The sequence below is a fragment of the Pan troglodytes genome, chromosome X, assembly GCF_028858775.2.
Source record: "Pan troglodytes isolate AG18354 chromosome X, NHGRI_mPanTro3-v2.0_pri, whole genome shotgun sequence".
NCBI classification, from domain to species: Eukaryota; Metazoa; Chordata; class Mammalia; order Primates; family Hominidae; genus Pan; species Pan troglodytes.
The window spans coordinates 53684080-53696650 of record NC_072421.2 but is presented as its reverse complement, the minus strand read 5'-3'; the positions used below and the strand labels follow the sequence as shown (position 1 = coordinate 53696650).

At 37.3% G+C, this 12571-nt stretch overlaps 1 protein-coding gene across 15 annotated transcripts in view; it reads left to right on the top strand.

Annotated features, from left to right (window-relative positions):
* Nucleotides 1–12571, top strand: part of HUWE1 (HECT, UBA and WWE domain containing E3 ubiquitin protein ligase 1) — a 150586-nt gene that overhangs the window by 38540 nt on the left and 99475 nt on the right. For all 15 annotated transcript variants that reach the window (XR_010154904.1, XR_010154903.1, XM_016942964.3 and 12 more), the window contains 2 exons: nucleotides 425–631; nucleotides 2509–2661. Coding sequence is in view for 13 of the 15 variants with exons in the window: in XM_016942964.3 (XP_016798453.1) it covers nucleotides 425–631; nucleotides 2509–2661 (360 nt within the window). In the remaining 2 variants the exon portion in view is untranslated. The remainder of the gene's footprint in view (nucleotides 1–424; nucleotides 632–2508; nucleotides 2662–12571) is intronic.

Sequence of the window (12571 nt, the reverse complement as noted above, 5' to 3'; positions counted from 1 at the left end):
AGAATCTCAATCACAGAATTCCTGTGGTTTGACAATATAAGTTTGAGATAATTTCTGGATTTTTAGTTTAGAAGAATTTTTATTAGATAACTCTAAAAATGAATTTTTCTGATAAAATGGATTCTGGCAAGGATAGTTCTCTTGTCTTCGTAGATCTTAGAATGTAACCGGAGTTCTCCATCTAAAGACCTAGCTCTAGGGGTTTTATGGTGTCTATTGGTGTTAGCACATATATCTAGATGGGTATGACAATGAACTACAGCACTTTTAGCTCAGAGTATGATCTTTCTCATATGGGCAAGGGTGGGACGTGAACTTGTCTAGGTGTCATGCTCAGCAATCTCTTGTAACAAAGCTCAGTTAGAAAGCACCCATGCGGCGCTTCTACCTTATTCTTACATCCTCTTTTTCCTCCCCTCTCCAGTGCGAGTTATATCACTGGGTGGACCTGTTGGACCGCTTCGATGGAATACTGGCAGATGCTGGACAGACAGTGGAGAATATGTCATGGATGCTCGTATGTGATAGGCCAGAAAGAGAGCAACTGAAAATGCTTCTCTTGGCGGTGTTGAACTTCACAGCCTTGCTCATTGAGTACAGCTTTTCCCGGCATCTGTACAGTTCCATAGAGGTAGGGGAGGTTAAAGCCTGTGTACCCTGTTCTTAACTAGAATTGTGTACATCCAGAAATAAGGAAATTGCTATTTCTATTGCTTCTTTCCTTTTCATTGTGGAGCTCTGGGTTTTTCATTGTCAAAGATAATAGTAGAATGTTTCTTGGATATAGATACTATCCTTCATAGGGTTGATGGGAAGATTCTGTACTATCACCTTTGCTTTGCCTTTTCAAGATTCAAGAAATGAATGAGAAATGTTATATATGTATTAAAGTATTTAAGGAAATTTGCATGAATTGATTTTTGCCCTAGGTTGTTAGAGCAGCCCCACATTACTTTTAAATTCCTAGAAATAGTTTGATTTTCTCATCACATTAATGTACTTACTACTCCTCTTAAGTGTTAGTGTGCTGCTTTAAAGTCTCTCTGTACTCTGCCACACCCATCCCAAAATATATATTCATAGCATCCTTTGTGTCCTTGAAGAGTAAGGTAGGTGCAGCAATCAGTGAGCTTTTTAATTGGTTAAAAATCACTGTAAGAAGAAATTATTTTCTTTTTATAGAAGCCCAACTTTAGACTTTTTATCATCATTAGTTAGGTGCCCTGTTAATTTTAGGTGTGTTTTCCTACGTCTTCAGTAGAGAAACAATCAGAACAAACAACTTAAAAGAAAATGGCTTAGGAAAAGAAGTGGGATAACTGAACTAAAGGCCTAACATACAGAGCTTTAAGTGGGAGGTAAATAGGCAGTCTGTTGAAGATGAAATAGATACGCTGCCCATGGAAGTCCATGACCTTCGGTATAATTGGCAACTGGAAATGCCTTGGTTCATTTCTAGCTATATTACATACTGATTTTAATTCTGACCAAGTGCTTCAATGTATTGGTGAATTTTAATTGTATTTAAAAGCCAAAGTAAGGCCAGGTGCAGTGGCTCATGTCTGTAATCCTGACACTTTGGGAGGTTGAGGCGGGAAGATCACTTGAGCCCAGGGGTTCAAGACCAGTCTGGGCAACATAGTGAGACCCCATCGCTACAAAAAATACAAAAATTAGCGGGGCGTGGTGGTGCATGCCTGTAGTCCTAGCTACTCGGGAGACTTCGGTGAGAGGATTGCTTGAACCCAGGAGGTCAAGGCTGCAGGGAGCTATGATCATACCTTTGCACTCCAGCCTGGGCAACAGAGAGACCCCGTCTCCAAACAACAACAACAACAAAATCCAGAGTAGTCACTCAGGTTCCTTATGAGCATATACTGTACTGTAACAGTTATATATTATATAATTGCCACGAGCTGTTATCGATATCTTTAGCTTCTGTATGAAGGACCCTGTTTTAATTAATTTCAATTTTATGTTTGTCATAAAGGATACAGAAGAGAACATAAAATATCTTTCTTTCACAATACTTTTAGTCCAGTTAGAGACTTAATGTTCTTCTTGAGTCCCACATGTGTATTTGTCTCTTTTCCTTCCTGTGGGAAAACCTGCGCAATTTTGAACCACTATTTACGTTTTTTACTTTTATTGCACTTTATAGCTAACTGCCAGATTATAAGCTCCTTGGGGATAAGGTTGCATGTTGTAGATTATCAAATACATATATATATATATATTTTTTTTTTTTTTTCTTTTTTTGAGACAGAGTCTCCCTCTGTTGCCCAGGCTGGAGTACAGTGGCGTGATCTCGGCTCACTGCAAGCTCCGCCTCCCGGGTTCACACCATTCTCCTGCCTCAGCCTCCCGAGTACAAATACTTATATATTTTTTGTATTGTTGTGACTAAACTTCTTGATAGCTTTGTAAATGTTGACAAGTACATTTTGTTTTGTTTTCAAGGCCAGTTGTGCCTGATACCTTGAGCTTTGCCCTTTTTTGTCCCTTTAGCATTTGACAACTTTATTGGCTTCCTCTGATATGCAAGTGGTGCTGGCAGTCCTTAATCTCCTATATGTATTTAGCAAAAGATCAAACTACATCACTCGTCTGGGATCTGACAAGAGGACCCCGCTGCTAACTCGGCTACAACATTTGGCAGAGGTGAGTCTTGGGTGAAGAGTTGGAGGGGTGCAAAAATTGGAGCATATGGTTCCTTTCAACAGGTGTTTCTTGGAGTGTTAAAATATATTAGAATCCCTAAGTTAACTTCACTGGCCTAATTGAGTTAGAACTATTGGTGCCCTCTTTTAAAACCTAAGTATTCTCAGTTATTAAGTAATTTTGAAGGAATTCTTTAATCTCTGCTCACCAAAGAAAATCTCTCTGTTCAAAAGTGGCAATTTCACTTCTGAAAGGAAAGTTCAAAATTAGATTCAATTCTGTGTGAGAAGGAAGTATAATGCAATAATAAGATCTAGATTTGAGTCCTGGCCCTGCTTACTAGCGCCGATACTGGTTTCCTCTTCTGGGAATTTAACATATCTACTTCAGGGTTGATTTAGAATGAAATCAATTGTGGGGTACTCAGTGCTGTGATCAGTAAGTCGTAGTGATTGTAATTGAAGCCAAAAGCTCTCATATAAAAGTTCAGCTCTACCAAACTATTGCCCAGTGTTCCCAGAGGCAACTTCTTAATACATACTTAGCTTTGAGAGGTAACCCACTGTTGGAAAGCTTTCTTAGAAGACAAGTGTTATGGCTGGCTTTTTAAAAGTATATTTAATGCTTACCTCAAAGTAATTCAAGTTTTCAGGCTAATTCAGGTGCCATGATTACTTATAAATTAGTTTTGTATAATTATAAATATAACTTGTATTCTGAAAATTCTAGGAAAATGTAGACAAAATGTCAATCACCTATAATTCATCCCTATGAGACCTCCCTTAAAGTTGGAGCATTTTTTTCTTGCATTTGGAAACACATGTATCCATGCATGTGACCTGTTTTCTTAAGATACTGTAAATATTTCCTCTTACTGTTAAAAACCACAAGGAGGTTTAACATTGGATTCCCAAGTCCACAGTTAAAAGGAAAAAGGAACTATTACTCAATAGATGCTTCCAAAGCACTCGATAAAATTTATCTCATTAACAAAAGCTTCATATAAACTTTAAGAAAACTAGAGTTACCTACCAGAAGTCATAATGGGGGAGCTGAGGCATTTCCATTGAATTCAAAAGTCACACAAAAATGTCAGACATTAACTTCTGTCATTTACATTTGTAGTACAGATGCTAACCAACAGAAAAGAAAGAAGCGAAGAATACATATTAAAAGAAAAAATTTGGGCTGGGCATGATGGCTTATGCCTGTTATTACTGGCACTTGGGGAGGCTGAGGCAGGCAAATCGCTTGAGCCCAGGAGTTTGAGACCAGCCTGGGCAACATGGCGAAATCCCATCTCTGCAAAAAGTACAAAAATCCGCCAGGTGTGGTGGCACACCCCTGTGGTCCCAGTTACTTGGGAGGCTGAGTTAAGAGGATCACTTGAGCCTGGGAGGTGAAGGCTGCAATGAGCCAGGATCGTGCTACTGCATTCTAGCCTGGGCAAGAGAGTGAGACCGAGACTCTTGTCTCTAAAAAAGAAAAGAGAATATTTGTTACTATTTGTATGTAGGTGATGAGTCTCTTTGTTTCTTGGGGAGATAATGTAAAATTATTATAACTAGTAAAAGCACAGTGAGGTAGCCAAGAGATCAATATACAGAAACAGATAGCTCTTCCATGTATTAATAGCAACCAATTAGAAAATGATTGGTGAGGCCAGGCGTGGTGGCTCACGCCTGTAATCCCAGCACTTTGGGGGGCCGAGGCAGGCGGATCACCTGAGGTCAGGAGTTTGAGACCAGCCCGGCCAACATGGTGAAACCCCATCTCTACTAAAACAATACAAAAATTAGCTGGACGTGGTGGTGGGCACTTGTAATCCTAGCTACTCAGGACGGTAAGGCAGGAGAATCGCTTGAACCCGGGAGGCGAAAGCTGCAGTGAGCCTAGATTGTGCCACTGCATTCCAGGCTGTGTGACAAGAGCAAGACTCTATCTCAAAAAAAAAAAAAAAAAAGAAAATGATTGGTGAAAAGACCCCATTCACAGTATAAGCAAATATTCTGTCTGTAAAATAAGTCATATTGGCTAAAACTGTAAATTTAAGAGCAGTTAATGTAGGAGGTTATGTTGTAATAACAATGGTGGGGAAAGAATTCTTAAAATCCCCATGGCATAAACCTAAAAGTAAAATTTTGAATATTGTATTTAAAAATATACTTCCCAACAAAAAACACATAGCTCCAGGCTACTCCTTAGGCCCTTACACTAGAATATAAATCAACACACTGCTTCCTTCATCAAGAAAAATGTCAGTTGTACTAAATAGTATAGTTACCAATGTAGTTAAATAACATTCTGGTACAACCTCATTTTGTCATGGACCAATAAAACTTGCAAACAATTGGTGTAATAGCAAGCAGCTGGTCTGCGTACAAAATTAGGCAGCACTTTGTACAACAGAAGTTAACAGACCCATGGTAGATTAAAAATGTTTAACAATGTTTTAAAACTGAAAAGGGACTGCTAATGTAGAATATCCAAGGAACTCTTCCAGATCAACAAGGATGAGCAAAGGATATGGATAGGCAATTTATAGAACAGGAAATTCATGTGAGTAGATGCCCATACTCAGTAATTAGAGAAATAAAAATAAAACAAGGTACAGCTTTGTAAGCATCAGATTTGCAGAAATTAGAAAACTATATAATGGTAAGTCCTGGCAGGTATGTGAAGCTATGGGAACCCTCATACATTGTTCATAGGAGTGTAGACTGGTTCTCATGTGTATATATTTGAAAGGTGAGATCGCATCATTTCCATAAACATGATCTCTGTCAGAGTATTGCATCATCATTTGTGGTAGTGAGGAGTTGGAAGCAACCTTGGTATCCATCATTAGTAGATACTCAAATAAGTAAAATGTGGCACATGCACACTATGGAGTATGTAGCAGTTAGAAACAGTGGACCAAATAATACAGCAACATTGATGGCTTCTAAACATAGTGGTTAGTGCATAAAAAAGTAAAAGCAACAATTTTCATTGCTCAGTACCATTTCTGAAACTTAAAAAGATGTACACAATGCAACATATAGTTTCAAGGAAGAAAAATTAGCAGACATCAAAAGTTATACCTTTGATAGAAGGGAATCTGAATGGGCAATAATGGGACAGTTATATGAACAAGTACAGTAGTCTCCCCTTATCCGAGGTTTCGATTGCCATGGTTTCAGTTACTTGCAGTATAATACAATAAGATATATTAAGAGAGAAGCCACATTCACATAACTTGTATTATAGTATATATTAAACTTTATCATCAGTATGTATGTATAGGGAAAAAATGTGTGTGTGTGTGGGTGTATTATATAGGGTTTGCCACTACCTGTATTTTCGGATATCCACTAGGGGTCTTGGAATGTATCCCTATGGATAAGGGAAAATAAATCTTACCAGCAGTATTTAAGATCTGTTAGACCAACACTAAACCTTTACTTACAGATTTAAAAAATGGTCTAAATAGAGACAAGTAACATTTTTTAAATGGGAAGACTTAATGTAGTAGAAGCCCTTTAATGAAATTAGGACCAATGATTGGTAGTTTAATTATTTTAAAAATCTTGTTAAAGCAGGAAATGTTTAAAAAGTGATTGATACATATGATTTTTTAAAAACTAAAATAATTCCCTTTCCCATCTTATGTGGGGCCATAAGACTTAGTAAGAAGCAGTCTGTTTTCTGACATAAACTACAACTGTAATCTGTGATTACTTTATGGTGTTGCACCGATTGAAGAAAAGGAACCTGCATACAGGATTCTAAATTTTTTAGAGTTTACCCCTGAATCTCTTCATAATTTGACACTTTTTATTTTAGCATCTTGCCTTTTAGATGAATATTTTGCAAAATATTCGACTTAGTTTTTGTGAAATAATTCCCTTTCTCATTTAAATCAGTCAGTCAAATTGATTAAGTGGAAGTCTGTTAATAGCATCAACTGAGACACAGAAGTAAATGAGAAAACACTGATAATGAATCAGGGTGAGTTGCTGTATCAGATAATATCATAAAGCTATAGTGGTTTTATTATAAAGCCAAGTTTTTATCATAAGGCTTTTTATGATTAAGCCAAGTCTTGCAGTTGGCACAGGAATAGACAGTACATCTGCAAAATGAAAGAGTATACCTTATGTTGCTTAGAACAGTGGGACAGTAGGCTGTTTTGAGGGGTAAATGTGTTTAGAACTTTTCTTCACACTTGACATAAATCCTAGGAACGTATTTAGTGGTAAATACAGGTGACTTTTAAGATCTTTGATAAAGAAGACTTTGCTAAGAAAGTTAACAGACCTAGAAGTCATTAAAAATACAGCTTTGATCATGTTAATTTGGTTATTTGTATAGGACCACAATAGCATCTGACAGAATTCACATCACCCTACTTTTAGGCTGATATAAACACACTAATATTTCATACTTTAATTAAATGTTCTGACAATTTAAGTAGAAGTTAAAATGCAAACTGTTTTTGGTATAAGTGGCTCACATATATAAAGTATCAGGGGTATGTTTCTTTGTTTTGTTTTTTAGGTAATTCAGATCCAGTTGTTTTCTTCCTTTGGATGATTTTACCACAGAAAGGACTGCTTAAATGATTGCTTTTTTGTCCCTTTGCATTTTCGACACTTTTTACCTTTGAGAGGCTTGCTACTTTTTGCTCTGAATTGATCTAAAGAGATTGTAGATTGGAGGTTAATTTCTAGTCCTGGAGAATTTGGAATCTTGACAGGTGCAGTACATTGCAGCCTTTGGTAATAGATTGATGTGTTTGGTGCTTTGCAATAAAAGATTTTTACAGGTTTTTGAGGTTTAGAGATAAAAGATTTTTACAGGTTTTTGAGGTTTAGAGATAATTAGGTATTTAGTAATGGTATCTCCAATACTAATACCCCTCATTAAAATTTAAAAATTTCATGTTTCTCTAAAATGTAAAATTGCTCTAAAAACTTGACTTGTTCATGTGGGCTTCTTTTATTTATGTATTTATTTTTTTTGAGACAGAGTCTCACTCCATTACCCAGGCTGGAGTGCAGTTGCACGATATCGGCTCACTGCATCCTCAGCTTCCCAGGCTCAATTGATCCTCCCACCTCAGCCTCCCTAGTAGCTGAGACTACAGGCATGCACCACCACACCTGGCTAATTTTTTATATTTTTTGTAGAGATGGGGTTTCGCCATGTTGCCCACGCTGGTCTCCAACTCCTGAGCTCAGGCGATCCACTTGCCTTGGCCTCCCAAAGTGCTGGGATTACAGGCGTGAGCCACTGCCTGTCCTTGTGGGCTTCTTTAACAATGCTCATAGAAATCTTGGTTCATGTCTTTTCAGTCTTTTCAGGCAACTTCCTTTGCAACAAACACATTCACTTGCATGTGTATAAGAACCTGGATTTGGATGTGAAACCTACTTTTGCCAACAAATATTAACCTGTTTCTGTGTCTGTAAATTGGGGGTTACAATATCTACCTCATAGTTTTTTTAGGATCAGAGTAAAGGAAGTCATAAATAAAACCTGTAGGGTTAATGCCATCATGTTGGAAGTACTTAATAAACAGCTGTCATTTGTAGATGGATGTCAACCAGAGAAACTACATGCCATTCTTTTGTATTTGCTTTCTTTTAAAATGTTACACACGCATTATTTTATAAGTGCATGCATATTGTCACATGATTATTTTCAGTACAGCCTTTTCCCTCTTGGTTCACCTCCCCGTAACCTCAAATGTATTCTTCTCTATATATTATCTTCATATTATATTGACTGTTGAGGGTGTTTTTGTCCTTCAGTTACAAATGCAGGATACCTTACATCCTTGTTTTCTTATTTCAAACCTTGTTCAAAAATCACTTTAAAGTCCCCTGTATAACTATAGGGTTCTTTTGATGGCTGCATAGTATTCCATGCTTTGGATGTACCATATTTTACTCAAGTTCCCTATTGATGCATACTTATATTTGTTATGAATGATGCTACATTAAGCAATCTTATATATGAATTTAGTTACTGATACATTTAATATGATATTATAAGAGATGATATGGAGATCATAAGATAGAGTCCCAGAAATCTCAATGTGACTTTATTGGCACTTCACTGATCAGTAATGATTTTGAGCATCTTTATGCTTGGCCATTAGGATTTGTTCTTGTGAAAAGTTTTATCTTTTGTCCATTTTTCCATTTGGTTACTTTTTCCTACTCTGTAAAACCATATTGGAGATGTTAGTCCTTTGTCATCTTAAAAGTATTTTTTCCCCTAATCTTCATGTATATTGTCTTTGTTTATTGTGTTTTGTATGTGATGTTTTCAAAAATGGTTCAGTCAATGCTTTTATATAAAAGATTGAATATCGTGTTTTGGTCTTTATGAAAAGTGACTTTGGATATGGTGTCTTTCCTCATAGTAGTTTTTAATGACTAGGTCAACCCAGTGATGTGGGCTAATTGTGAATGTGAACAGTGATTAGTTAACTACAGATGTAGGGAAAATTCTCCAGAAAGACTTGTTGAATCAGTTGAAAGCCAGTTGGCTGGCTTTTGTGAAGGTCTGGTATACTCTAGGTCTAGTAAACTTGAGCATGCATCAGAATCACTTTATTAAAAAATATATTAGTCTTCCTCACCTCCATCCCACCTAACTCCTGAGTTGCTGATTCATTAGGCTTGGAGTGGGCCTCAGAATTTGCATTGCTATAAAGTTCCCAGGTAATATTAATACTAACCTGCTGGTCCACGGAGAACCACTGGCCTAGTCTATTTTATTAAGTTACAAACTTTTATCAAATTCTTATAATTCCATCTTAGAGGGCATCAAGCCTTTTTCCTGATGTCTGAATATTTAGCAAATCCTGTCTAGTGTGAGGTAGTGTTGTATATGCCTCTGTGGCATAATGAATATAGTTATTTATGGGATATCTACTTAAGGGCTAGGATGTTACAGTAACACTACCAGATAGGTGAATACTGTGAGGCTCAGAAGTTACTTATGTATTTTTTTTTTTGTTTTTTGTTTTTTTGAGACGGAGTCTCGCTCTGTCCCCCAGTCTGGAGTGCAGTGGCGCGATCTTGGCTCACTGCCAGCTCCACCTCCTGGGTTCATGCCATTCTCCTGTCTCAGCCTCCCAAGTATAGCTGGGACTACAGGCGCCCGTCACCATGCCCGGCTAATTTTTTTGTATTTTTAGTAGAGATGGGGTTTCACCATTATTTTTGGACAAAGGCCCTGGGCTCTTTGCTTCTGCTAAAATGTGAAGAATAATATCTGTTCTTCCTGTCTTAGGCATTTGGGGATTCTTTGAGCATGGTCATGTTCGTTTTTTTAAATAAAAACAAGCTTACTTAGTACTTGAGAAAGCAAGATAAATAGATAATAAATTAATAATAATAAGGGCAAAGAACTAGTGTTATTCTGAATAGTACTGACTAAAAAGTACCCTAGAATCTTAACATTTAATATGTTGATTTTGTTGGCAGCGAAACAAACTTGTCTTCCTGATAAAAATAGGTGCTTGGTGTTTTATGTATGCAACAAAATTTATCATAATTGTGTATCTACTCATTTTGGTATATTTTCTTAGTCTTTATCTGATGAATATTTCTTCACAAGAAACATTTCTTTATATTTCATATAATGTTACTAGTTCGTAAATATAACAACACCACAGACTTTCATGAGTCACGTTTGAGTTGGCAGGGTTTTTTAAGGATCTCAGCTTACCAAAACTTTCTAATTAAAGGTGCTTGTTTTTTATCAGGTTGCAAAAGTTGGCAAGAAGGATTTTGTGGTGACACTAATAAAAGTATTCTGAAACAATTAGTTGGAATAACAGAAGAAACAAAAGGAAAATAATTGTGTAGATACACAGCCTTTCAAGCTTATTCTGCCTTGCAGATTCAGACTTTTGGTTTGACTTACCTGTCTGTTCTCTGTAGCATCAAGCCTTTATACCCTCATCCTTACTTTATGGTTTTCAGCAAATTGCATGTGTCTTCGTCTTCACTAGATGTCCTGGGAAGAGCCAAGAAAATATTGAAAATGTAATGAAGTACTTATTAGGTATTAAACCATTTTATAAAGCTATAGTAATTTAAATAGTGTGGTAATTAAGAGTGGAATTGACCAATCAGTAGGTTCCAGAAGCAGATCCAATGTGTAAGAATCGAATTTATGGTTAAGATGGCATTTCAGATTAGCAGAAAAAGAATGGATTATTCAAATAAGATGGTGTTGTAAAAACTGGCTTACTCTTTGGGAGGCAATTAAGGTAGATTCTACCTCATCAAAGTAAAATTAAGATGTAACAAAAAGCTGAAATGTTAAAAACATGAAGTTATACAAGCATTGAAAGAAAGTATAACTGCATGGTTGTATGCTGCTTGAAGTGGCAAGATATTTTCAAGAATGAGACTAATGCCATGAAAGAAGAAATTGATTCCATTACAGTATGATTTTATACCTTCTGTATGTGAATATTTTAGGTACTGTCAATTGTGCCATCTATGGTTATCTCAATTTACTTCACAGTTTTCTTCTTACTTAGGTAATTTCCAGTATTTTTCTGTGGTAAATAATGCTACAGTGAATATCTTTAATACGTGACTATTTGGCCATATTTAGCACCAGGTGTTTGTTACCTTTTTTGGGGTCTCGCTCTGTTGCCCAGGCTGGAGTGCAGTGGTGCAATTTCAGCTCACTGCAACCTCTGCCTCCCGGGTTCAGGCCATCCTCCCACCTCAGCCTCCCTAGTAGCTGGGACCACAGGCATGCACCACATGCCTGGCTAATTTTGTATTTTTAGTAGAGACGGGGTTTCACCATGTTGGGCAAGCTGGTGTCGAACTCCTGACCTCAGGTGATCCGCCCGCCTCGGGCTCCCACTGGCTGAGTGCTGGGATTACAGGCATGAGCCACCGCACCTGGCCGTCTGTTAAACATCTTAATGAATGTCGAACCTTGTACTTTACAGATTCTTGTCTCATTGCCTTAAACTTCCCTAGTTGTTTTAAACTTCTGATTATTTTTTAGAGTTCTGATAGACTTGAATTCCGACAGTTTATTCACTGTTTTTGTGAAGGTGTGGGCTTATGGGGTTCCCCATTCTGCCATTTTCACTGACAGCATTCCTAGTAGAACAGTCTGTTTTTAACCAGCTGGGAGTGGGGGATATACATATCTGTGTCCAGGCAGACTTTCTCACTTAGGTTTTCACTAGAGAAGTAAGCCCTAATGCCCTAAGGTATCCATTATTAATGTAGCAAAGAGACTTCTCTCTTGTGCATCTAAGGTGGTGCTAGTTATGTACCATTATTTGGAGAATAAAATGATCATTCACCATGTTCTGTGTTTCATATATGATACCTGGATTGAGAAATGCTGCCAGTAGATCAAGTGTAGTTTGAGAAAGCTTATTTCTCACAGGATAGTCAGATGATGTTTTATTTATTTATTTATTTATTTATTTACAGGTTTAGAAATAGCATTCTATAGTATGTACCTTTGTGACTGGCATCTTCAGTGGTTTACACTGTTTGTTTTTGAGACTTCTTTGGCAAGTAGTGATATAATAGCATTTAACAAAGAGGAAACACTTAGATGTAGAGAGAGAGCCATGTTAGTTCATGGTGGCAGCCCAGATCCGAGGTGATTGGGACCCACACTAGACAGGAATAAAATGAAGACATAGAATATAAGTAGCATTTTGTGCTTCAATCATGCCAGACTTAAAAATATGATAATGCTTGGCTGGGCAAGGTGGCTCACAGCTGTAATCCCAGCACTTTGGGAGGCCAAGGCAGAAGGATCACTTGAGGCCAGGAATTTGAGACCAGCCTGGGCAACATGGCAAGGCTCCTACAAACATTTTTAAAATGTAGCCTGGCGTGGTGGCAGCATATGCCTATAG